This window comes from Salvelinus sp. IW2-2015, linkage group LG4p (assembly GCF_002910315.2).
Source record: "Salvelinus sp. IW2-2015 linkage group LG4p, ASM291031v2, whole genome shotgun sequence".
Lineage (NCBI taxonomy): Eukaryota > Metazoa > Chordata > Actinopteri > Salmoniformes > Salmonidae > Salvelinus > Salvelinus sp. IW2-2015.
Genome location: NC_036841.1, coordinates 26,549,549 through 26,575,624, shown reverse-complemented (window position 1 = coordinate 26,575,624; position 26,076 = coordinate 26,549,549). Strand labels below are relative to the sequence as shown.

At 42.9% G+C, this 26,076-nt stretch overlaps 2 protein-coding genes and 5 non-coding genes across 7 annotated transcripts in view; 5 read left to right on the top strand and 2 right to left on the bottom strand.

Moving 5' to 3' along the window:
• Positions 1-9,273, top strand: part of LOC111960767 (ephexin-1-like) — a 40,501-nt gene extending 31,228 nt beyond the window's left edge. Inside the window, exons 9-15 of the mRNA XM_023982972.1 lie at positions 153-227; positions 2,984-3,073; positions 4,416-4,579; positions 4,779-4,937; positions 5,077-5,156; positions 7,603-7,707; positions 7,886-9,273. Of these exons, the coding sequence (XP_023838740.1) occupies positions 153-227; positions 2,984-3,073; positions 4,416-4,579; positions 4,779-4,937; positions 5,077-5,156; positions 7,603-7,707; positions 7,886-8,136 (924 nt within the window). The 3' untranslated portion in view covers positions 8,137-9,273. The remainder of the gene's footprint in view (positions 1-152; positions 228-2,983; positions 3,074-4,415; positions 4,580-4,778; positions 4,938-5,076; positions 5,157-7,602; positions 7,708-7,885) is intronic.
• A 1,289-nt stretch (positions 9,274-10,562) lies between these two features.
• Positions 10,563-10,636, top strand: trnai-aau (transfer RNA isoleucine (anticodon AAU)). Its single transcript has one exon. It is a non-coding gene; the product is annotated as a tRNA-Ile (tRNA).
• Positions 10,637-13,837: 3,201 nt separating this feature from the next.
• Positions 13,838-13,909, bottom strand: trnap-ugg (transfer RNA proline (anticodon UGG)). The gene has a single exon. It is a non-coding gene; the product is annotated as a tRNA-Pro (tRNA).
• A 5,367-nt stretch (positions 13,910-19,276) lies between these two features.
• trnap-agg (transfer RNA proline (anticodon AGG)) lies at positions 19,277-19,348 on the top strand. Its single transcript has one exon. It is a non-coding gene; the product is annotated as a tRNA-Pro (tRNA).
• Positions 19,349-19,605: 257 nt separating this feature from the next.
• Positions 19,606-19,677, bottom strand: trnaw-cca (transfer RNA tryptophan (anticodon CCA)). The gene has a single exon. It is a non-coding gene; the product is annotated as a tRNA-Trp (tRNA).
• A 1,015-nt stretch (positions 19,678-20,692) lies between these two features.
• On the top strand, positions 20,693-20,764 carry trnag-ucc (transfer RNA glycine (anticodon UCC)). The gene has a single exon. It is a non-coding gene; the product is annotated as a tRNA-Gly (tRNA).
• A 164-nt stretch (positions 20,765-20,928) lies between these two features.
• The window catches only part of LOC111960766 (EF-hand domain-containing protein D2), a 41,226-nt gene continuing 36,078 nt past the window's right edge, over positions 20,929-26,076 (top strand). The window contains exon 1 of the mRNA XM_023982971.2: positions 20,929-21,488. Coding sequence (XP_023838739.1) covers positions 21,181-21,488 — 308 coding nt within the window. The 5' untranslated portion in view covers positions 20,929-21,180. The remainder of the gene's footprint in view (positions 21,489-26,076) is intronic.

Genomic DNA, 26,076 nt, shown 5'->3' with positions numbered 1-26,076 from the left:
GAGAGTGGGCTGAACCAAGATGGGGGGAGCATAGCATTTCTGAATCGCGAATAATAGTTATGATAATGCTTTACTGTGTGCTAATATATTGCAGTATCAGTATCCAGGATGTAAGTTTTGCGTTGAGCTTCTGATGCTGTGTTTGCTTGCAGAACATTCTGAAGAAGGCGGAGGAGAATTCAGAGATGGAGGCCAATGCCATTAAGGCTCACCAGCAGCTGGAGCAGGTACGGTAACAGTACCAAACCATTTACAGTACTAAACCAGTTTACAGTACCAAACCAGTCTGGGAGAGATGACAGAGTGCTGGATTTGGTTCAGTACTGGCCTGGGGCATGTTAGAGGAAGTAGTGCGGGTTGTGATTATGGGCTCAGGGCCTGTCATGGTGTTGAGTGTTGCATTAAAAACAATCACCATCATCATGTTGGGAAGACTTAGTCTTGCCACGACTGTCTATGCTTTGTAAGGAATGATGACTGTCATGATGAGGTTAGTTGTAGTTGCCACAAACAAAGGAATGTGGTTTTAATTGGAGCATCAAGTATAGCCTCTACATAAATATTTGCTTCTCTCTGAAACAGGTTTAGCACTCTTTCCTTTGGACTCACAATTTGCATATATTCTTTGCCTCACAGTAATGTTTGTTAGAGAGATTCTCTGGTACTTTTATATAATTTTTTGAAAGTAGTTCTGAAAGTGGCATTCATGAGCCACTCGACCTAGTCTCGGGCCTAACAACACCCGTGCCAATATATCCTCCAAACACCGGCTTCTTGGGCATGATCGCTTAATTATACCATGTCATTGTTGAATACCCCCTTCTGATTGGCATGAATGTCATTCTAGAATGTGCATTATTTCCCTATAACGCATGGTATATTTGCACGGTAGAATTCAATGGCTATAGTTCATTTTTACATGTTTTGTTTGAGCTGCTTTTGAAAGCAAAAGTCTAATTGAAAACATATTGGTATTATTGAATTTGCTAGAACTGATGATTTCGTTAAGCAAGTCTGTTTGTTTGGTTACCACGGCAGCTACTGTAGCTACAGTTGAAGTCGGAAGTTTACATACACCTTAGCAAAATACATTTAAACTCAGTTTTTCTCAATTCATGACATTTAATCCTAGTAAAAATGCCGTGTCTTAGGTCAGTTAGGATCACCACTTTATTTTAGGAAGGTGAAATGTCAGAATAATAGTAGACAGAATGATTTATTTCAGCATTTATTTCTTTCAACACATTCCCAGTGGGTCAGAAGTTTACATACACTCAATTAGTATTTGGTAGCATTGCCTTTAAATTGTTTAACCTGGGTCAAACGTTTCGGGTAGCCTTCCACAAGCTTCCCACAATAAGTTGGGTGAATTTTGGCCCATTCCTCCTGACAGAGCTGGTGTAACTGAGTCAGGTTTGTAGGCCTCCTTGCTTGCACACGCTTTTTCAGTTCTGCCCACAAATTTTCTCTAGGGTTGAGGTCAGGGCTTTGTGATGGCCACTCCAATACCTTGACTTTGTTGTCCTTAAGCCATTTTGCCGCAACTTTGGATGTATGCTTGGGGTCATTGTCCATTTGGAAGACCCATTTGCGCCCAAGCTTTAACTTCCTGACTGATGTCTTGAGTTGTTGCTTCAATATATCCACATACTTTTATTTCCTCATGATGCCATCTATTTTGTGAAGTGTTCTTCGGCTTGCAAGCCTCCCCCTTTTTCCTCCAAACATAACGATGGTCATTATGACCAAACAGTTCTATCTTTGTTTCATCAGACCAGACCAAAACGTACATTCTTTGTCCCCATGTGCAGTTGCAAACCGTAGTCTGGCTTTTTTATCACGGTTTTGTAGCAGTGATTCCTTCCTTGCTGAGCGGCCTTTCAGGTTATGTCGATATAGGACTCGTTTTACTGTGGATATATACTGTTGTACCTGTTTCCTCCAGCATCTTCACAAGGTTCTTTTCTGTTGTTCTGGGATTGATTTGCACTTTTCGCACCAAAGTACGTTCATCTCTAGGAGAAAGAACACGTCTCCTTCCTGAGCGGTATGATGGCTGCGTGGTCCCATGGTGTTTATACTTGCGTACTATTGTTTGTACAGTGTTTGGAAATTGCTCCCAAACATGAACCAGACTTGTGGAGGTCTACAATTGTTTTTCTGAGGTCTTGGCTGATTTCTTTTGATTTTCCCAAGATGTCAAGCAAAGAGGCACTGAGTTTGAAGGTAGACCTTGAAATACATCCACAGGTACACCTCCAATTGACTCAAATGATGTCAGTTAGCCTATCAGAAGCTTTTAAAGCCATGACAATTTTCTGGAATTTTCCAAGCTGTTTAAAGGCACAGTCAACTTAGTGTATGTAAACTTCTGACCCTCTGGAATTGTGATACAGTGAATTATAAATTAAATAATCTTTCTGTAAACAATTGTTGGAAAAATGACTTGTGTCATGCACAAAGTAGATGTCCTACCGACTTGCCAAAACTATAGTTTGTTAACAAGAAATTTGTGGAGTGGTTGAAAAATGACTTTTAATGACTTTTAATGACCAACCTAAGTGTATGTAATCTTCCGACTTCAACTGTATCTAGTAAACTTGCTAGCTACTTCAGTGGATGTTGAACAAATTTCTATGGGCAAATGAACAAAATTCTAGTAGCAAATGTGCTCAATTATAGCCATGGTATAAAAGGGATAATCAACTCGGGGCTCTTTGCGTTCTCTGGAAAATAATGCAACTCTGTAGGTCAGTTCCGAACACACCTTCTAAGTTGTTTATTATTTTCCATAGAACGCATAACCCTCGTTGATTATCCCTTACATAAACTACACATTGACACATCCAGCCCAAAGCGGGAGATTTAAAAAAGACTTACTAGTCGCCAAAGTTCCGGAGCATGTCTTTAACTGCCTATATACAATTCCAAGGGAGTGTTGGGATRKGTTYCTTATATAATGGTTTGTTTGTGCATATGTCAGATTGTGAAGGAGTGCAACGAGGGTGTGAGGAAGATGAGTCGTACAGAGGAACTCATCAGCATTGAGAAAACACTGGAGTTCAAGTCTAAGGTACCTGCAGTCACCAGTCATGTGACAACATGTCTATATTCTATATAGTCAGTGAAATTGCCAGACTGGCACAAACAGACTTGGTCAAAGGTTATGTATCTCAGTTAGGTTCCAAGCATTTGGCTACACCCTCAGTAACATCTGCTAAATATATGTATGTGAACTATGAAATTTGATTTGATTGCTTGTTTGATTCCTTTAACCTTTCTGGGAAGGGGGTTCCGCTAGCGGAACACCTGGCCTTCAGCCAGTGAAATTGCAGGGCGCCAAATTCAAACAACAGAAATCTCATAATTAAAATTCCTCAAACATACAAGTATTATACACCATTTTAAAGATAAACTTCTTGTTAATCCAACCACAGTGTCCGATTTCAAAAAGGCTTTACGGCGAAAGCACACCATGCGATTATGTTAGGACAGCGCCTAGCCACAAAAYCATACAGACATTTTCCAGCCAAGGAGAGTTGTCACAAAAGTCAGAAATAGCGTTAAAATTAAGCACTTACCTTTGATGATCTTCATCTGGTGGCACTCCCAGGACTCCATGTTACACAATAAATGTTTGTTTTGTTCGATAAAGTTCATCTTTATGTCCAAAAACCTCCTTTTTGTTCACGCGTTTAGTTCAGTAATCCATATGCACAAAATCCAGACAAAGTCAAAAAAGTTTCATTAAAGTTCGTAGAAACATGTCAAATTATGTTTCTAATCACACCTTAGGGTGTTTTTATCATAAATATTCAATAATGTTTCAACCGAACAATACTGTTTTCATTAGAAAGAAAAGGGAACGAACGTCGCGCTCACGGCCACGCGCGATAAACAACTCATGCTTTCAGCTGAGCCACTTACTCTGAGTGCTCTTATTCTCTCCCCTTTCACAATAGAAGCCTGAAACAACTTCTAAAGACTGTTGACATCTACTGGAAGCCTTAGGAAGTGCAATCTGACCCCACAGACACTGGATATTCGATAGGCATTCACTTGAAAACTACAAACCTCAGAATTCCCACTTCCTGGTTGGATTTTTCTCAGGTTTTCGCCTGCCATATGAGTTCTGTTATACTCACAGACATTATTTTAACAGTTTTGGAAACTKTAGAGTGTTTTCTATCCAAATCTACTAATTATATGCACATTCTAGCTTCTGGGCCTGAGTAACAGGCAGTTTACTCTGGGCACGCTTTTCATCCAAACTTCCTAATGCTGCCCCCTATCCCAAATTAAGGAGATCGATAGACCGAAATGTTGGCATTTCAACAGCAAAAAAACGGATGTAAAAAAGAGATCTCTATGATCTATAATAACCCTGAGTTGAACCTGTGACCCTCTCCCTCCAGTCGGTGCCGGTGATCTCCCACTCCCGCTGGCTGCTGAAGAAGGGTGAGGTGCAGCAGATGACCGGGCCAAAGAGCACTAGGACCATGCGGAGCAAGAAGCTCCACCACCCTGTCTACCTGTTCCTCTTCAACAACCTGCTACTCATCACCAAGCGCAGCTCCAGGTCAGCACATGACATCACCACACAGAGACAGCTAGTGGTCATTTGGGGTCGCAGTGCACACCCACTTTCAGTCTGGGACTTTCTATTGCCCCCCCCCAACACATAATTTTGTATACAGGCAGTTTTGAAGTCCACTTCCTGCCAAACTGCCCTTTGTCACATGAGGCTTTGTATACGTGTGTGTGTGTGTCTTCGACAGTGGTGAGAAGTTCCAGGTGCTGGACTCGTGCACGCGGGCCATGCTGAGAACTGAGGACATGGAAGACCAGGGTCAGATACTGGCTAACGTGTTCAACCTGAAACTTCTGGAGAACCAGGAGGAGAGGCCTGTCAACTACATGCTCAAGACCTCCAGCATGTGAGTGACTACAACTAACAGCATTATATATGAGTCTCAAGCCCCATCGGCACCTAGTGTACTCCGTACAGTACTTCTCTGTATGTCATTGATCTGTTATTAACAATCTCCCATGTGTGTGCCTGTGTGCTGCTGMCAGGAGTGATAAGCTGCGCTGGATCTGTGCTCTCACGCCAAACCGCCGCACGCGATTCATGTCCACCAGCGCCCACCAACCAGGTGAGACGTACACAAAGATGACACACACCGACACAGAGATGACACCCACTACTCACAAATGAACTTTTAGGTACCAAATAACAGGTGGTATAGACTACCATTCAAAAGTTTGGGGTCACTTAGAAATGTCCTTGTTTTCCATTAAATGAGTTGCAAAATGAATAGGAAATACAGTCAAGACGTTGACAAGGGTTTCCCATGATGTCAAGCAAAGAGGCAGTGAGTTTGAAGGTAGGCCTTGAAATACAACCACGGGTACACCTCCAATTGACTCAAATGATGTCAATTAGCCTATCAGAAGCTTCTAAAGCTTTGTGTCATGCACAAAGTAGATGTCCTACCGACTTGCCAAAACTATAGTTTGTTAACAAGAAATTTGTGGAGTGGTTGAAAAATGAGTTTTAATGACTCCAACGTAAGTGTATGTAATCTTCCGACTTCAACTGTATCTAGTAAACTTGCTAGCTACTTCAGTGGATGTTGAACACATTTCTATTGGCAAATGAACACAATTCTAGTAACAAATGTGCTAAATTATAGCATGTATAAGGAATAACTCTCGTCTTGTGTCCATCCCTGAAACTACACCCTTCTAAGTTGTTTATTATTTTCATAGAATGCATAACTTCGTTGATTATCCCTTACATAAACTACACATTGACACATCCAGCCCAAAGCGGGAGATTTAAAAAAGACTTACTAGTCGCCAAACAATTCCAAGGGAGTGTTGGGATAGGTTTCTTATATAATGGTTTGTTTGTGCATATGTCAGATTGTGAAGGAGTGCAACGAGGGTGTGAGGAAGATGAGTCGTACCTAGGAACTCATCAGCATTGAGAAAACACTGGAGTTCAAGTCTAAGAAATGTCTTGTTCTCCATGAAAACATACTGAGTTGCATAAATGAGTTGCAAATGAATAGGAAATATAGTCAAGATGTTGACAAGGTTATAAATAATGATTTTTAATTGGAATAATAATTGTGTCCTTCAAACTTTGCTTTTGTCAAAGAATCCTCCATTTGCAGAAATTACAGCTTGCAGACCTTTGGCATTCCAATTGTCAATTTTGTTGAGGTAATCTGAAGAGATTTCACCCCATGCTCTGGAAGCACTCAAGTTGGATTGGTGTTTGGGCACTTCTTATGTACCATACGGTCAAGCTCTCACCAACAGCTCATAGGGTTGAGATCCCGTGACTGTGCTGGCTATCATTATAAAAGAATACAGTGACTGCTTCTTCCCTAATAGTACTTGAAATAGTTTGAGAGCTGTTGCTTTGGTCATTGTCCTGTTGTAGGAGGAAATTGGCTCCAATTAGCGCCGTCCACAGGGTATGCATGGCGTTGCAAAATGGAGTGATAGCCTTCTTCTTCAAGATCCTTTTACCCTGTACAAATCTCCCACTATCACCACCACCAAAGCACCCCAGACATCACATTGCCTCCAACATGCTTGAAGATAGCGTCAAGCACCTCTCCAGCATCTTTTCATTTTTTCTGCGTCTCACGAATGTTCTTCTTTGTGATCCAACACCCAATTAGATTCGTCTGTCAATAACACTTTTTTTCCAAATCTACGTCTGTCCAGTTCTGTGTTCTTTTGCCCATCTAATCTTTTCTTTTTGTGGCCAGTCTGAGATATGCGTGTTTTTGCAACTCTGCCTAGAAGGGCATCCTGGAGTCGCTTCTACTGTTGACATTGAGACTGGTTTTTTGCCGGGTACTGTTTAATGAAGCTCCAGTTGAGGACTTGTGAGGTGTTGTTCAAACTAGACACTCTAATGTACTTCTTTGCTCAGTTGTGCACCGGCCTCCCACTCTCTTTCTATTTTGGTTAGAGCCAGTTTGCGTCTGTTCTGTGAAGGGGTAGTACACAGCGTTGTACGAGATTTCAGTTTTGGCAATTTCTCGCATGGGAAAGCCTTCATTTCTCAGAACAAGCATTGACTGACGAGTTTCAGAGAAAGTGCTTTGTTTCTTGCCATTTTGAGCCTGTAATTGAACCCATAAATGCTGATGCTCCAGATACTCAACTAGTCTAAAGAAGGCCAGTTTTATTGCTTCTTTAATCAGAACAACAGTTTTCAGCTGTGCTAACATAATTGCAAAAAGGTTTTCTAATGATCAATTAGCCTTTTAAAATGTTAAACTTGGATTAGCTAACACAACGTGCCATTCGAACACAGGAGTGATGGTTGCTGATAATGGGTCTCTGTACACCTATGGAGAAATTCCATTAAAATTCAGCCGTTTACAGCTACAATAGTCTTTTACAACATTAACAATGTCTACACTGTATTTCTGATCCATTTTATGTTATTTTAATGGACCAAAAAATGTGCTTTTCTTTCAAAAACAAGGACATTTCTAAGTGACCCCAAACTTTTGAACGGTAGTGAATATGTTATTAATGTGCCTGTGTGTGTGTGCGTGCGTGTGTGGTCAGCCTCTCCCCAGGTCCAGTGTATTCAGTCGTACTTGTCTCAGGAGCCAGATGAGCTGTCCATTGAGATGGCTGACGTGTTGAACATCCTGGAGAGGACAGATGACGGTGAGACCAGACAACATATCTCCTGGGAGATCTTAGTACTAGGAGCTCTAGTGTAGATTCAACAGGCTGCCTGTTAGTTAATATCTCTTTTTACTCCCTCTCTTTCTTTACCTACACTACTCTTCCACTCTTCCCTCTCTCTCTCTCTCTCTCTCTCTCCTCTCTATCACCCCCTCAGGCTGGATGATGGGTGAGAGGCTCCATGATGGAGAGAAGGGCTGGTTCCCCTGTCGGGTAATAGAGGAGATCAAGAACCAGGAAGTGCGGGCCCAGAACCTCAGGGAGAGCCAGAGGATCCACCTGGCCCAGGAAGGGGGCACTTCCTCAGGGGCCAGACTGGGCTCCAGGGGTGTCAAACGCACCCCCAAAACCCCCAAAGTCTCAAATTTCTTCGGTACCTGGACTGACCAGTCAGAGGAGGAACAGTGAAGCACATGATATTCCACACTGAAAGTGATTGGTTGGAACCCCCTGGCATCAATTTTTACTGGACCACATGGATCAAATGACAGAGATCATGTGATTTGAGTATGGGATTGCATTGGAAGAAAGTGACATCACGCAATGACATTATTTCCGATTAACTGTTTCCCTTTCTCAGGTGGTTTTGGTGTGCCAGGGTTTAGGTTCCCAGGCTCCAGGGTTTAGGTTCCCAGGCTCCAGGGTTTAGGTTCCCAGGCTCCAGGGTTTAGGTTCCCAGGCTCCCCTGATCGGTCCTACAATCAGAGTACTTCTTCCATAACTCCAACACACTGCATGTCTTACACTAATTCCAGTGGAATGATTCAGCACTAACAGTCTAACTGTAAAACAAGGCTCTGGTGGAACAGGAGCTATGCATGTGATGGGAGAAGATAACCACAGAAACAGTTCTCAAGGGGATGGTAACATGTGAATGTATCGTAACCTTGCCTCAACTGCATGGGCCAATTTTTTTCATTTTTTTTTTAAAAGCGCTTCTTTGCTAGAAATGTAATTCCCCCAGAACAATGGCTTGACGATCCACCCTTTTGTAAAGAGCAACTCCTCTATTGAAACCATACAAGAAGCACGTTTTAAAATCCACCCACCAGCACTGAATGGAAATTAACCGTGAATGTTTCATGATTCTGTACAGTAAATAGAACAATCACATGACAGAGTGCTTAGTATTGGGCTGGAGGTAATTGACTGGAGAAGACAAGCCCTACAGAATCACAGGCCTTGCTTAATCAGTGGACGTGTTCTTGGGGTCAGTTCCCTTGCCAATACTGATATGCCACTTACACATGCACACTGACATACGCACGCACACACACACTTGGGGAAATCCTGCACAACTTCTCCAATGTCAAAAACCCTCCACAGACACCTGGTCCTGAAGCATCTGCACAGAATGTGCCAGCACACCCACAGCACTGGAATGGCATGCGAGTGACAAAACATGTGTGTATGATGAGTATGTGTATGTGTGCATACTGTATGCCTTGAATGTTCAATATATAATTAAATAATTACTGAAACATTGTGCAATTTAATTATGTAAGAAGTAATTTATTGTTAATAAAATCTAAATCTGAAATTCAACTGGACATGATTTGTTTATTATGTTGATAACTGGTTTCACTGGTATTTAACCCACGTGTTAAACCCTGATTTAGGTTCATCTCTGAATGAATTCTTGGTAATATGGAGATGTGATTTATTTCAGTTGAAGGCATTCAGTTGTACAACTGACTAGATAGCCCCCTTTCTCTTGATAAGTGTGTGAATTTGACCATTTTCTGCCCTGCTAAGCATTCATAATGTAACAAATAGTTTTTGGTGTCAGGGAAAATGTATGGAATAAAAAGTGCATACTTTTCTTTGGGAATGTAGTGAAGTAAAAGTAGTCAAAAATAGTAAAGTAAAGTAGATACCCCCCCAAAATTACTTAAGTAGTACTTTAAAGTATTTTTACTTAAGTACTTTACACCTACTGACCTTAGGGATGGTGCCAGGTTTCCTCCAGACATAAACAGGTTTCCATCCAACCTTTTTATGTCAGATAAAAAAATGTCACGACAGGTCTAATGTAAACAGACGGGACATTTTCCAAATTTCGACAAAACAAAATAAACTAGACAAAGTGGGATCTTTTCTTGTCGGTAAAATTAAGTATGCCAGAAATTTCGGTGGAAAAGCTTTTATGCACAAATATTTATATAATAACCATCCGATTGACATATTGTGTGGYCCTCCCACTACCACTCGTCTGGAAAGCAATCAACGCATGCAGTAGGCTACCGATGAATGAAATGATGACGGACTTCACAGGGTGGTGTAAGTGCACGGTGATGAGTTTGATGCTCCTTTCAAATAAATATCGAGGACTCTTATCCTGGAGACATGATCATCGATGCTTGGCTACCGTTTGACAAATAAAAATAATATTGCTCTTTTGTCCATAATCTCACTATGTAGGGAAGGCTATACGTGCCCTCTAGCCAACAGCGCTACAGAACACGTGCCAATACCAGAGTGAGCACACTCGCTATATTTCGCCATGTTTTTGTGAGAAAATTATCAATAGAGTTAAAAATGCGATGGAAACCCATTTCATGTTTTTTATTCGGTACGTGGGAATTCAACCGCAAAAGGCATTTKTATGTTACACGTCATCACACACAGCCTCTTACCTGCAACAAGTCAATTTGATGTTAACCTCTCTGTGTGAAAATGCACATATTGTTTTTAGGCGGATTTTTGAATATACGCATGGAAAGCTGTTGCCAATTGGGTGGAAACCTAGCTAGTGGTGAACAGATTAGTGAGAACTACCCTCCAGTAGCTGTATGGATTATCACTATATTCTCTACAACAGGTGAGGTGTGGAAGGCCGGTTAGCTCAGTTGGTTAGAGCGTCGTGCTAATAACGCGAAGGTCGCGGGTTCGATACCCGTACTGGCCAGAACCTTTTACCACAGATTCTAGTTTTACCGTAGTCAGAGGGCATTTAATGAAATACCCATCTCGGCCGTTTGAAGACAATGAGAACAAGGGTAGGCTAACTATGTCTGTATTAACCAAATCATCAAATAATTTTACAATCTGTCATATCAATATATAATTCAGTGAGTGTACTAGCTAGATTACACTAAATCTGAATTTGTCCTGCTAGGTGACCTATACTGGGACATGCTTAAACCACCTGACCAAGTCCTAAAGCAATGGGATTCCATAAATCTTTCTCAGATTATTACCAATCTCACAAGGTATGACTCAAAACCCCCAGAAAAGGCTGCTCTCTTCGATGTTTTCCTCACAAATAATCCTGATAGGTATCAGTCTGGTGTTTTCTGTAATGACCTTAGTGATCACTGTTTTACAGCCTGTGTTCATAATGGCTGCTCAGTGAAACGGCCAGTCCTGATTTGTMTTAGAGGCTTKCTAAAAAACTTTAATGAGCAAGCCTTCCTTCATGACCTGGCCTCTGTAAAATGGTWYAGAATCARCTTGATCCCCTCTGTCRRAGACACTTGGACYTTCTTTTTTGATATTTTCAGTGGTATTGWTAACAAACACGCCCCCATAAAGAAAATGAGAATTAAAAACAGGTTTAGCCCCTGGTTTGACCGTGATCTTGCAGGGTTACTCCACCTCAAGAATGCATTTGGTGAAAGGCTCGGCACACACATACTCAGGCTGACTGGCCCTCGTTCAGGCAAATGAGAAATAAGTTGTCACGCCCTGACCTTAGCGATCCTTATTATTCTCTATGTTTGGTTAGGTCAGGGTGTGACTCGGGTGGGAAAATCTATGTTTTCTATTTCTTTGTGTTTTTGGCTGAGTATGGTTCCCAATCAGAGGCAGTTGTCTATCGTTGTCTCTGATTGGGGATCATATATAAGTTGTAATTTTCCTTTTGGGTTTTGTGGGATCTTGTTTTCTGTTTAGTGTTTTTTTGCCTGACAGAACTGTTCGCTTTCGTTTTTTGACTTTCGTTATTTTGTTTGAGTGTTTTTGAATAAAAAATCATGAACACTTTCCACGCTGCGTCTCGGTCCACTCTTCCTACCACAAACGAGAGCCGTAACAGAAGATCCCACCAAAAATGGACCAAGCAGCGTGGCCAGGATGAGTGGACATGGGAGGAGATCATGAATGGAGAAGGACCCTGGACGCAGGTAGGCGAGTATCGCCGTTCAAGGGAGCAGATGGAGGCAGTGAAAGCAGAATGGCGACGATACGAGGAATTAGAGAAATGGAGCAAGCACGAGAGGCAGCCGGGGAGATTGGCGGAGTCAGGTTTTAGACCTGAGCCAACTCCCCATGCTTACCGTGGGGAGAGTGTGACTGGTCAGGCACCGTGTTATGCGGTGATGATCACTGTGTCTCCAGTGCGCACTCACAGCCCGGTGCACTCTGTGCCAGCTCCTCGCAGTTGCCGTGCTAGAGTGGGCATCCAGCCAGGACGGATTGTGCCGGCTCAGCGGTCCTGGTCTCCAGTGCGTCACCTTGGTCCAGGATATCCTGCGCCAGCTCTACGCACGATATCCCCAGTTCGCCAGCACAACCCAGTGAGGCCTGTGCCAGCTCCCCGCACTTGCCGTGCTACAGGGGGTATTCAGCCAGGACGCGTTGTGCAAGCTCTGCGCTCCAGACCTCCGGTGCGCATCCACGGCCCAGTATATCCTGCGCCGGCTATACGCACTATGCCTCCAGTGTGCCTTCATAGCCCAGTGCGTCCTGTGCCAGCTCTCCACACTCACCGAGCTAAAGTGGGTATCCAGCCAGGATGTNGCCTGACAGAACTGTTCGCTTTCGTTTTTTGACTTTCGTTATTTTGTTTGAGTGTTTTTGAATAAAAAATCATGAACACTTTCCACGCTGCGTCTTGGTCCACTCTTCCTACCACAAACGAGAGCCGTAACATAAGTGCACTCAGTCTATCCGGAAGGCCAAAGTGAGTTACTTTAATTAAGGAGCAGTTCTCTCTCTGTGGGTCTAACCCCAAGAAGTTCTGGAAAACGATTAAAGACCTGGAGAATAAACCCTCCTCCTCACAGCTGCCCATGTCCCTTAAAAGTTGATGATGTGGTTGTTACTGACAAGAAGCACATGGCTGAGCTCTTTAATCACCATTTCATTAAGTCAGTATTCCTATTTGACTCAGCCATGTCTTCTTGCCCGTCCAACATTTCCTCATCTCCCACCCCTTCTAATGGAACTAGTCCTGATGCTCCACCCTATTTTTCCCCTGCTCCGCTACAAAGTTTCTCCCTGCAGGCGGTCACTGAGTCCGAGGTACTAAAGGAGCTCCTTAAACTTGACCCTAAAAGAACATCTGGGTCAGATGGTTTACACCCTTTCTTCTTTAAGGTTGCTGCTCCTATCATCGCCAATCCTAATTCTGACGTTTTTAACTTGTCTGTCCTCTCTGGGGAGGTTCCCATTGCCTGGAAGACAGCCGTGGTCCGTCCTTTATTTAAAAAGAGGGAGATCAAGCTGATCCTAACTGTGATAGGCCTATTTCTATTTTGCCGTTGATCAGAAGTGTGGGAAAAACATGTAAATAATCAACTGACTGGCTTTCTTGATGTCTATAGTATTCTCTCTGGTATGCAATCTGGTAGCCGCTCAGGTTATGGAGGTGTCACTGCAACCTTAAAGGTCCTCAAGGATGTCACCATTGCCCTTGATTCTAAGCAATATTGTGCTCTACAACAAAGCTTTCTCTGCCCTTAACCTTCTTCTGAACACCTCCAAAACAAAGGTCATGTGGTTTGGTAAGAAGAATGCCCCTCTGCCCACAGGTGTGATTACTGTCTCTGAGGGTTTAGAGATTGAGGTAGTCACTTCATACAAGTACTTGGGAGTATAGCTAGACGGTACACATCACATACGTGTTTGTTTTCGTTAGAAAAAGTACATAAATATATATATAGATAGTCTGGATTCCGATATTGCTCCTTCTCATTATTTATGTCTTAATTCCATTATTTTACTTTTAGAATTGTGTGTATTTTTGTGAATTGTTAGATATTACTGCATTGTTGGAGATAGGAACACAAGCATTTCGCTACAGTCACTATAACATCTGCTAAATATGTGTATGCGACCAATAAAATGTGACTTGATCTGACCTAAAAAATATAACATTTGAAAATGTGGGCTCGTCCGGGATTTGAACCCGGGACCTCTCGCACCCAAAGCGAGAATCATACCCCTAGACCAACGAGCCGCTTCATTTCCATCTACATAATTCACATTTTGACACATTGGTATTGAACATTTTACGAAATGCGTAAAATAATCGGAATACATCCTCGGTATGGCCACACAACACAAAACGTAGCTAGGCGATTGTCTCGCTGTTAGGGAGAAACAGAAATGTATATATCGCCTGGTGGCACGTAGCAAGCTCAAGATGGAAGATATTCAAGAGTTTCTAAACGTTCTGCAATGTATATTTCAATTATATTTGGTGTAACTGTCACTGCCATAGTAACCTAACAGGAATAAAAGACGCCTGCGCGACCTCGCCACATTCGTTTATCAGGGTAGACAGAATTTAGGTTGAAAATGCAAATAGTACTCAACTGCAGCCCGCAATTCGGGGCGCATCTACATGTGGGCCACCCTCGAGAACCCCCCTATGTCAATAGGCTTGGGAGATATATGCTACAAATGGTGTCGCCCCCGCCTGCTGTGTACCGGAGTCCAGGCTGGTGCAAAGGGGACTACGGTGTGTACTAGCTATAGCTGGCTACTGTTGTCTTCAACCGCCTTTTCTTCCTTCTGTGTGGTTTATCGGTGGTTGGTGTTACGCACGCCTCTGAAGAGGGAACGCAACACCCTGCTACAACTCAACTCTCCGTGAAGCGAAAGAGGTATGGACTGTAGGCGCGAGTAAGGATGACAAAAAGGCACCGCTTACTAGGATTTATTTCCTTCCACGGCAATATGGGGAAAAGGGGCTGGACGGAACCAAAGCAAAGAAAGTAAATATCAAAGCTCCCCCTCTCCTATCTAACCTGCCTACCCACTACTTACCTATCTTAGCACCACCTGGTGCCCTAACCAAAATACAGGGGGTGGTCCGCCCAGGTCTTACCTAGTGTGCCTAGACAGTGAATATACTACGGGTATATGTATGCCCGCGGGCCTCTTGCCTAAGCACTCACTAGGTGCCTTCCCCTTCGGGAACAAATGAAACAGAATATTAAACAATCCACTTCACAACAAAACTGAGAAAAAACTYAGGCCATTAAAGAAGCTCTGACAAAGCAACAAACACAGAACATACCAAAGCTGCTACCAACAACAGCTAACATAGTACATACTCACAACCAACATGCTATAACCCTCAGCCATAAACCTCTCTCTCAGCAATGATCTCAGCCTGCCTATGATCTCAGCCTGCCTATGATCTCAGCCTGCCTATGATCTCAGCCTGCCTATGATCTCAGCCTGCCTATGATCTCAGCCTGCCTATGATCTCAGCCTGCCTATGATCTCAGCCTGCCTATGATCTCTCTCGCTCTCTCTGAACAGAACACTGGCTTTTATAGCTTCAGGTGGCAATGGTAATTAGAGACAGCTGTATCTTGACGAGGGGGCGGGGTCAGCTCTCCAATCATCCATTGGGGCCGACCAATCAGCTGCTTGGGGAGAAATTCCAGGAAGCCATCTCCTGAAACACAAACTTTTGTTCCAATTAATTCGTAGGAAAAGACACACATTTGTGTTACTGAAGCTTATACATCTAACCTGAAAATGATTATTTAAAAAATATATTTTTTTATTTCACCTTTATTTAACCATGTAGGCTAGTTGAAGGCAAGTTCTCATTTACAAGTGCGACCTGGCYAAGATAAAGCAAGGCAGTGTGACAATAACACAGAGTTACACATGGAATAAACAAACATACAATCAATAATACAGTAGAAAAAGTCTATATACAGTGTTTGCAAATGAGGTAAGATAAGGGAGGTAAGGCAATAAATAGGCCATGGTTGCGAAGTAATTACAATATAGTAATTAAACACTGGAGTGATAGATGTGCAGAAGATTAATGTGCAAGTGGAGATACTGGAGTTCAAAGGAGCAAGATAAATAAATAAATACAGTATGGGGATGAGGTAGTTGGATGGGCTATGTACAGGTGCAGTGATCTGTGAGCTGCTCTGACAGCTGGTGCTTAAAGTTAGTGAGGGAGATATGAGTCTCCAGCTTCAGTGATTTTTGCAATTCGTTCCAGTCATTGGCACATCATATGGGTAGACAAATAATGTTATGCAGCAAAACACAACTATAATTTTTTAGGACACAAACCAGTAATATGAATCACTGTTGATCCATCCTGTTCTGATCTAATGAGATGGATGTAGGATTTCCTACGGCCTAGAATTGTAACGATCGTCGTATCGAGGAGAAGGAGAAGACCAAGGTGCAGCGTGGTAAGTACTCATAATTACTTTTAATGAATACTAACAAAACAACAAAAATGATAAACGAACAGTTCTGCCAGGTGAACATACACTAAACAGAAAACAACCACCCACAACGGAAAATAGAAATCATTTAGAAACATGAAATAGTTATGAGTACTATTTCAGCCAATGTTATAATGCATGCACTGGAAGGTAGTTCATTAGGGTCACGTTGCAGAAGGAAATGTTCCATAGCTTCAATACCGCCCTCGTGTGGAATATTTGTGTATAACGACTCAACATCAAAAGTAACTAAAAAGGTATTCTCAGGGAGAGGATCAAGAGATTCAATGATAGACATCATACTGCTGGTGTCCTTTACAAAGGAGGGGAGCTGTTCTGCAAGTGGTCTAATAAAAAAGTAAACAAAAGTAGATAGAGGGGMCGTTACTGCATCAATGCCCGCTACAATAGGGCGCCCTGGAGGTTTTGTAACATTCTTGTGTAATTTCGGCAAAGTATAGAAAGTGGCAATTTTAGGGTGTTGAATAGCCAAAAAGTCGTGTTCTTTTTTGGTTATCTGACCAGAACTTAAATACCCATCTAGGACAGTAAAGATAGTATTCTGAAATTGGGAAGTGTGGTCACTTCTGAGTTTCTTGTAAAAGGTGTTGTCAAGCAGCAGTCTATGACACTCATCATGATGACGTCATTTATCTTCAGGACGTAGCTCTAGAAAGAGGCCAGAGTTCCCGACTTACAATTCCGAGTTGGTTGACCATTCAAAACATATTTCCCAGTCGGAGCTAATTTTTTCCGGAATTTCCAGTTGTCTTGAACTCACTAAAGTAAAGTTTTCGTAGTTCAGAGTTAACAGGTGTTTTGAGCGCGGCACAAATCATGCTTCATTGACAGCATGGCCAATGTTGAATGTTTATCATTTTAAACATGGAAAAGAGTCACTTAATCCCAGATTTGGGACCACACAGCCACTCCACAGAATAGCAAGCTAGTAATTGTTTGCAATGCTTGCAGTTAGCCACTGTCATTTATTCCTTCCAAACCACTCTTTGTTGAATTTGCGATTTAATACATTTAATAAACAACGACATGAAACAGAACAGGAACAGCGTTTGGACAGGGGGAAAATAACAACATCAATGCTGACACGGAACAAACGGAGGAGCAGACAGATATAATCAACAAAGTATTGGAGTGAGTCCAGGTGAATCCAATATTGCGCAGCTGTGCGTAATGATGGTGACAGGTGTGCGTAATGAACGGCAGCCTGGAAACCTCAAGCGCCAGAGAGGGGGAGCGGGGGCAGGTGTGACAGTTTATGTCCAATGGCCGATGAGCACTGATACATTTTATCTATAATTTCTCTTCATTATTTTTCTTCATATGACCAGGATTAAAAAGGATTTGCCTGTAGATTTTCAACATGATTCATGATGATGACTGAGGCTTGACCACATTGAGCGGGCCAAATCCGACGTAACAAGAACAGCCACAGACAGAAAACTCTACCAKGGGTTAAAACGACTGTCCTCAAAACAGTTTGTTGGGCTTGGGGATAATTTAGGCCTACGACGCTCTTGAACTTGCCCTAGTGTTTAGCTTACAGAAAAGCACCACCTCTATTGCGTATGCAGACAAACTGATCCACCACATGAACCTTATCATCACACAAACGAGATCTAGGATCCAAAGTCACTGCGTATCTGCCTTGATGTTTATAAAACTTCACGGGACCCCTCTTGTGCAGTGGAACCGCAGAAGGATATGTGACCACTTCGATATGGTGCATTCCTTTCACCAACACGATTCGAAAGGCACCAAAATCGCTTAAATAAAATCATGTTGTATTTGTCACATGCGCCGAATACAACAGGCGACCTTACCGTGAAATGCTTACTTACAAGCCCTTAATCAACAATGCAGTTTAAAAAAAAGAGTTAATAAAATATTTACTAAATAAACTAAAGTTAAAAAAAGTAACACAATAAAATAACAATAGCGAGGCTATATATACAGGGGCAGATCTAGCTTGTATGGCGCCCAGCAGTCTTATGGCTTGGGGGTAGAAACTGTTAAAAAGCATTTTGGACCTAGACTTGGTGCTCCGGTACCACTTGCTGTGCGGTAGCAGGGAGAACAGTCTAGTACTAGGGTGGCTGGAGTCTTTGGCGATTTTTAGGGCCTTCCTCTGCCTGCCCGGTATAGAGGTCCTGGATTCCTACTCATCACTTATTTTTATTATAATATTATAACCACATCTCACAATGGTGCTATTTTAGTACAGTTAAATCAAAGCAAAATCAATGTCTCACAAGATCATATAATAATTAGGCTAATTAGTATTTTACATAACAGAACCAAATGTATTACTATAAAGGCTACTGTAGCATAGTGTGCCTATAATATGTTGCATCAAAAACATCTCTGTAACAGCACGTCCAAGCAGGATAAGCTTTGATTGAAACAAAATAGGCCTACAACGAAGGCTAAAAGTTTGTTAACACCATCTGCTTTAATTTGCCCACGAAACAGTAGTTAAAGTAGATCTAAGTACATATTCCCATGAAACTGATTGAGATCAAACTTTTTCTAACAATATGTGTGGGCACTTAGCATAGGAAAATGTTGCGATTGGAGGATGCATGTTATACGATGATATGTAGTAGGCTACAGCTGTCTGTACAAACTTTGATTGAGAAATTATGACATAAAAAAAATATGTTTGTTCGCTCACCTAAAAAATTAGCACTACATCACTGGACAATATGGACAGTATATGAATAAAGGTAGAAAATCCAAGACAGTCAAATTATATAGTTTGAGGAGTACTTCTGTCTGTAATAAAGGCCTTTTGTGGGGAAAAACTCATTCTGATAGGCTGGGCCTAACTGCCCAGTGGGTCGGCCTGGCTCCCAAGTGGATTGACCTATGCCCTCCCTGGCCCACCCATGGCTGCGCCCCTGCCCAATCACGTGAAATCCATAGATTTAGGGACTAATGAATTTATTTAAATTGACTGATTTCCTTATATGAAATGTAACTCAGTAATATCGTTGAAAATGTTACGTGTCGCGTTAATATTCTTCTTCCGTACAATTGATAAACCCTGCATTATTRGTTTCACTTATAAAGCTAAATATTTCAAGCTTGTCCACGGCTCGTTGGTCTAGGGGTATGATTCTCGCTTAGGGTGCGAGAGGTCCCGGGTTCAAATCCCGGACGAGCCCACATTTTGTAAATAATGATATTAATATTTTGCCATGAAAAGCATGCAGATCTACAACTATAATATCTACCAATAGCAGAGACCAAAACGATGCAACACAGTCGAACGCTGTTGTGTAAATGTGTTTTATTTTACAAGGTGGATGGCGGATAGGGCTCTCTTCTCATTTAGCTTTCAAACAGCAACCTAAGAATAACTGTAGTTTACAATCTAGCAACCCGGAGTTTATACAAAGACAACACATACTAAGAAAATGATTGACCCCGACGTGATTTGAACACGCAACCTTCTGATCTGGAGTCAGACGCGCTACCGTTGCGCCACGAGGTCTATAACATCTAGTAGTACAACGTCTGTAAAAACAGTTGTTCAACGTCTATATTTCGTTACATTGATTGTAACGCWCTAGGTAGTTGATGTGATATAGCAAGAACTAACAAAGTTGTTGCAAAACACCCCTTTGCGTGTTACAAAATATCCGCATTGTCTTTAGCCTATGACCAGGCAGGAAAAAGAAGAAAAAAAACACAGGTCAGGTGTATTCAGGATGCTTTGAAAATTAAATGAACACTCCAAAATCAACTACTTGTTACTTTGAGATTTTTTTGAATGGGGCTTTTAAAGAGCAACCAGCATCCTCTACTGACAGGATGAGGTCAATATCCTTCCAGGATACCCGGGCTAGGTCGATTAGAAAGGCCTGCTTGCTGAAGTGTTTTAGGGAGCGTTTGACAGTGATGAGGGGTGGTCGTTTGACCGCGGACCCATTACGGACACAGGCAATGAGGCAGTGATCACTGAGATCCTGGTTGAAGACAGCAGAGGTGTATTTAGAGGGCAAATTGGTCAGGATGATATCTAAGAGGGTGCCCAGGGTTACGGATTTAGGCTTGTACCTGGTAGGTTCCTTGATATTTTGTGTGAGATTGAGGGCATCAGTTTAGATCTAATGGTACATTTTCATTAAGCTATTACTCCAGTACATATAGGTGGGAGGCAAGGGGTGAATTTTTTCCTGCCTGTTTGTTTTGCACAGAACATGGCAGCAGATGATGACCTTTCTTCATTTAGCTAGATCATACATCTTTCTTGGCAGGCTGAGATTTAGCTAGTTCGCTAGGCCATGACTATTTTAGCCGGTCCTCCCTATTAATGTGGCTAACGTTACTGTTTTGTTTGTCAATCCACACTTGTTTGACTGACACTATATCTCCGCTATTTCAGTAATGGGAGTCGTGCTATTTGAGCATATAACATGTAAACAATAATGGCAACTACGAAGTTATGTTCAGATCAACTCTAATGCGTCTCTAAAGTAAGAAAGGATTTATGTTGTAACGGTCGAGCGTTGGTGGTATAGTGGTGAGCATAGCTGCCTTCCAAGCAGTTGACCCGGGTTCGATTCCCGGCCAACGCAGAATTTTTTTTCCTCCGTAGTTCCTTTTTTGACGGAGGCTACATTTTAGTACCTGCGTCACCGCTATAATAATTAGGTTCGATAAAAAGGATGACCAAGTAAACATACCAAGAATGTCTCTCAAATAGTAGCTAAAATCAAAGCAATTATCCATCAAGCAGTTCATTTAACAACAACTTGACTGCTCGTGTTGCACCTTTTATGCTCTTATTTGTTTGGGTTCGCCTGTGGTTGGTTTCAGATGCTGTAATTTAGCTCAATTTATGCTTTGATGCTGATGCTCGGTTGTGCTCCGCCTCCTCGAAACTGTCCAGGTTGAGAGGAGCTCAGAGTCACGAGCTGACAGACACAGCTGACCACCCTGAGTGCTAGGCACACGCTCCCATCGCATCAAGTCAAAAAGTATCCTACGCAGCATGGCATCGGACGAATTGGCGAGGAAACTACAGCCCAGGATGGCCGCAGAGCAGGCTCCCCAATTCAACCCGTGTGCACCAGAGGAGACCCGGGTGAAACCGAGCGACTCTGTCCCCGAGCAGCAGGAAAAAGCGGTGGTGGTCATTGTCAATGATGCCACATCGGAACTCACGGCGAAACTCACCCGGAGACTGGACATTAACAATGGGAACGCGGCGCCCAAGCAAGCCAAGGTATTCAACCCCAGCACGGAATTCAAAGAATTCTCCCGCAAACAGATCAAAGACATGGAGAACATTTTCAAACGGTAGGCTAATAAAAAATTTGAATATCATTCTAATATCATTCTTGTGGCAATGGTTATAGCCTATGTTGTGACTTGACTTGATAAAGAGGTGTCCTTAGTTTTGTCTGTAGGGGAGACCGGTGAACAAAGTAACAGCGGACCAGGTGTACTGTAACAGTTTAATAACTCAAATTAGAGACTATTTAGAAAGATGTTATGAAATGTGTTAATGCATGCTTAGTGTGTATATATGCCTAATGCGGTTAGTTTAAATCCATCAATGATCTATTGTCTTTTTGAATATACTTGCCGCCTCTCTTTTTTTGGTAATATACCTGTAGAACCATTCTCCATGTATTTAAACATGTATACTTTTATTAGTAAGATGGGCTCTTTTGATTGGTATAGTTGATGCCAATAATTGTTATTGTATTTTGTGGGGGGTGTTTGTATGTAACAAGGTACTGAAAATCGTACATAATATTTATACACATTCACATAATTATAGAAAATGTAACTTCTTTATATCAAGTTTAGCAGTACAATTAAGATAATACCTTAGAAATAAAAAATAAAAAAGTCAAATTCAGACTTGAATGCTAAAAAGATCTTTATATATATATTCATTTTGGCCACTCCCTTTTTGGCCAATGTGACATGCCTAAAATATCAATTGGAAATATTTATTTAACATTTTTGTGTATTATCATCAAAATATCAGTTTCAAATCCTACTTTTTTATTTGTCCATCATTTTTACCATTGAAGACGGTGTTACATTTAACTCTGCAGCCTGTTACGTTTCATCCCGGATACTGTGTCAATTGTAATGTTTTACTCCCACCACTTTGGGTTGAATTGTAAAACTGGTATGTCTTAGAAATGTAGTTAATCTATATGTTGTTTGTATGAAATATTATTCATCTAACATCAATAGCCTTTTCATAATAAGAAAAAGCCTAAAAGTGTTACTTTGTTCCCTGGACTCCACTATGCATGTTGTAGGCTAGTCACATCCAGGCAAGGTATTGAGTGGGCATGAGGGATTGATTCAGATCACTGTGATAAAGAGATGAAGCCTATATATTATGTCAGAGACAACTTACTGAACACAGAATTGACAAGGTGAACTGAGATTGCTGAGTGACCTCTGTCTCCTGCTTGTGGAGTTAAATTGTTGTGGAACTTCAGACTGAATGGTCTTCATCTAGCCTTCAACACTTTCCATTTCTGCCATGAATAGATATGAATAATACATGGCCCTATGTTGCTTACATGACAATAATTCATCTCTAGGTTGCTAGCCTAGTGTTATTATTGTATAGGGCGAATCCCCCCTTTTTTCTCTACCTCTCATTTAATCCTCTCATAGACTATGTACTGTAATAACCTGCTGTGTGTGTGTGTGTGTGTGTGTGTGCGTGCGTGTGTCTAGAGCCTGCTTTGTCACTCCAGTCTCTGCAGCACCAACCCTTTAGGAAATTTGTGGACCCAGTGGGGGGATATGAGGCTATACTAGGCTTTACTGACATCCTCTGTACCAGGCCAGAATAATGTTTTCTCCTGGGCCAATGGAACTGTACAGTCATTGTGCAACAGTCTTTTTTCACTGGAGAGACAAGGGCCACTCTTCTCAAACACTGGGTCCCCATTGACACCCCCTCTCCTGTGCGATAATGGCATCTTTGTTTGTGTGTGTGTGTGTGTGTGTGTGTGTGTGTGTGTGTGTGTGTGTGTGTGTGTGTGTGTGTGTGTGTGTGTGTGTGTGTGTGTGTGTGTGTGTGTGTGTGTGTGTGTGTGTGTGTGTGTGGGGGACCACTGACGAGAGTAAGACTTTACTGTATACAGTGTTTCTCTGGTGAGGGGAGATTGAGACTGGACAGCCTTTGCTTGTGAGACTAGTAGTGTCCATGTACTGTATTTGCTCAGAGCTATAGGGGAGACTACTTCAGAGCTATAGGGGAGACTTCTTCAGAGCTATAGGGGAGACTACTTAAGAGCTATAGGGGAGACTACTTAAGAGCTATAGGGGAGACTACTTAAGAGCTATAGGGGAGACTACTTCAGAGCTATAGGGGAGACTACTTCAGAGCTATAGGGGAGACTACTTGCATTTCTGTTGAAGACATTGAACTTGAGGACATTTAATACTTTTGTTCCAGTTTATCTGTGGCTTTGTAGCTACAGGTGTGTGTGAAAACAGTGTAGAGAAGGATATTGATTGGTGGGTTGATGCAGTGACACTGCAGTTTTTCCAGGACTATTTATTTAAACTTGAGTTTTACATTTGAGTTTGGCCTAATTTAGCTCTCAGCACAGTTGGAATGGAAGACTCAGTAAGTAGAGGGGGATATGGTTCACAGAGGAAGGGGGCTTGGTATCAACCTATTTCTTTAGGAGGACGTTGGGTTGATTGAGTGAATTTACTTGAACATGCCTCACATTACAAAATGTTTCTTCATGAGCGCATCTAAGTGCATGTTTGTCAAACATGCCTCTCTCTCTCTCTCACCCACACACACTGCCCCAGATTCTCTATTCTGTTGGGCGTTGGTTGAATGTGTCCTCTATCTCCATCTCTTTTGCCCCCCTCTCTCCTTCCTCTCTCTTCTCTCTATGGCTCTCAAGCTATTCAGCCTGGGGCAGGTTTTAATCATCTCTCCTATAGCCATCACTGGGGCACTTCCTAGACATATGTCCGTGATTGACATGTGTTGCAGCATTACCCACCCATGATAGACACGTGTTGCAGTATTACCCACCCATGATAGACACGTGTTGCAGCATTACCCACCCATGATAGACATGTGTTGCAGTATTACCCACCCATGATAGACACGTGTTGCAGCATTACCCACCCATGATAGACATGTGTTGCAGCATTACCCATTCAGGATAGACATGTTGCAGTATTACCCATTCAGGATAGACACGTGTTGCAGCATTRCCCACTCATGATAGACATGTTGCAGCATTACCCGTTCAGGATAGACATGTGTTGCAGCATTACCCACCCATGATAGACATGTGTTGCAGCATTACCCACCCATGATAAACCCGTGTTGCAGCATTACTCATTCAGGATAGACACGTGTTGCAGCATTACCCATTCAGGATAGACACGTGTTGCAGCATTACCCATTCAGGATAGACACGTGTTGCAGCATTACCCATTCAGGATAGACATGTTGCAGTATTACCCATTCAGGATAGACACGTGTTGCAGTATTACCCATTCAGGATAGACACGTGTTGCAGCATTACCCGTTCAGGATAGACATGTGTTGCAGCATTACCCACCCATGATAGACATGTGTTGCAGCATTACCCACCCATGATAAACACGTGTTGCAGCATTACCCATTCAGGATAGACACGTGTTGCAGCATTACCCAAGGTGGCAGGGCAATTAGGGAAGAGAGAAGGGTGAGGAGGGCAGGTGCAGCAATAGGGAAGAGAGAGAGGGTGAGGAGGGCAGGTGCACAGCATTAGGGAAGAGAGAGAGGGTGAGGAGGGCAGGTGCAGCATTAGGGAAGAGAGAGAGGGTGAGAGGGCAGGTGCAGCATTAGGGAAGAGAGAGAGGGTGAGAGGGGCAGTGCAGCATTAGGGAAGAGAGAGAGGGTGAGGAGGGCAGGTGCAGCATTAGGGAAGAGAGAGAGGGTAGGGAGGGCAGGTCAGCATTAGGAGAGAGAGAGAGGGGTGAGGAGGGCAGGTGCAGTCAAGACAGGGAGGTGAAGGAGGAGAGCATCAGGGAAGAGAGGGGGGGGGAGGGCAGGGCAGGTGCAGCATCAGGGAAGAGAGAGAGGGTGGGGAGGGCAAAAAGGTGAGCCATAGGGGAAAGGGAACAGGGGGAAAGAGAAAGGGTGAGGAGCATGCAAGAAAGATGGAAGGATATGAGGGAGGACAGGTGCAGCAATTAAGGGATAGGAGGAGAAGGGTGAGAAGCAGGTGCAGAAGAAAAAAAAGCAGATAACAGAAGGATAAAGAAGGGTGAGAGGGCAGGTGGCAGCCATTAGGGAAGAGAGAGGGGTGAGGAGGGCGAGGTGCAGCATTAGGGAAGAGAGAGAGGGTGAGGAGGGCAGGTGCAGCATTAGGAGAAGAGAGAGAGGGTGAGGAGGGCAGGTGCAGCATTAGGAAGAAGAGAGGGTGAGGAGGGCAGGTGCAGCATTAGGAAGAGAGAGAGGGTGAGGAGGGCAGGTGCAGCATCAGGAAGAGAGAGAGGAAGGGTGAGAGGGCAGCAGTGCAGCATTAGGGAAGAGAGAGAGGTGGGGGCAGAGGTGGGGAGTGAGGAGGGCAGGTGCAGCATTAGGGAAAGAGAGAGAGGGTGAGGAGGGCAGGTGCAGCATTAGGAAAGAGAGAGGGTGAGGAGGGCAGTGCAGCATTAGGGAAGAGAGAGAGGGTGAGGAGGGGCAGGTGCAGCATCAGGGAAGGAGAGAGAGGGTGAGGAGGAGAGGGCAGGTGCAATCAGGGAAGAGAGAGAGGGTGAGGAGGGCAGGTGCAGCATCAGGGAAGGAGAAGAGGGTGAGGAGGGCAGGTGCAAGCACATAAGGGAAGAGGAGGCGGTGAAGGAGGGCAACCCGGTGGCAACATATTAAGGGAAGAGAGAGAGG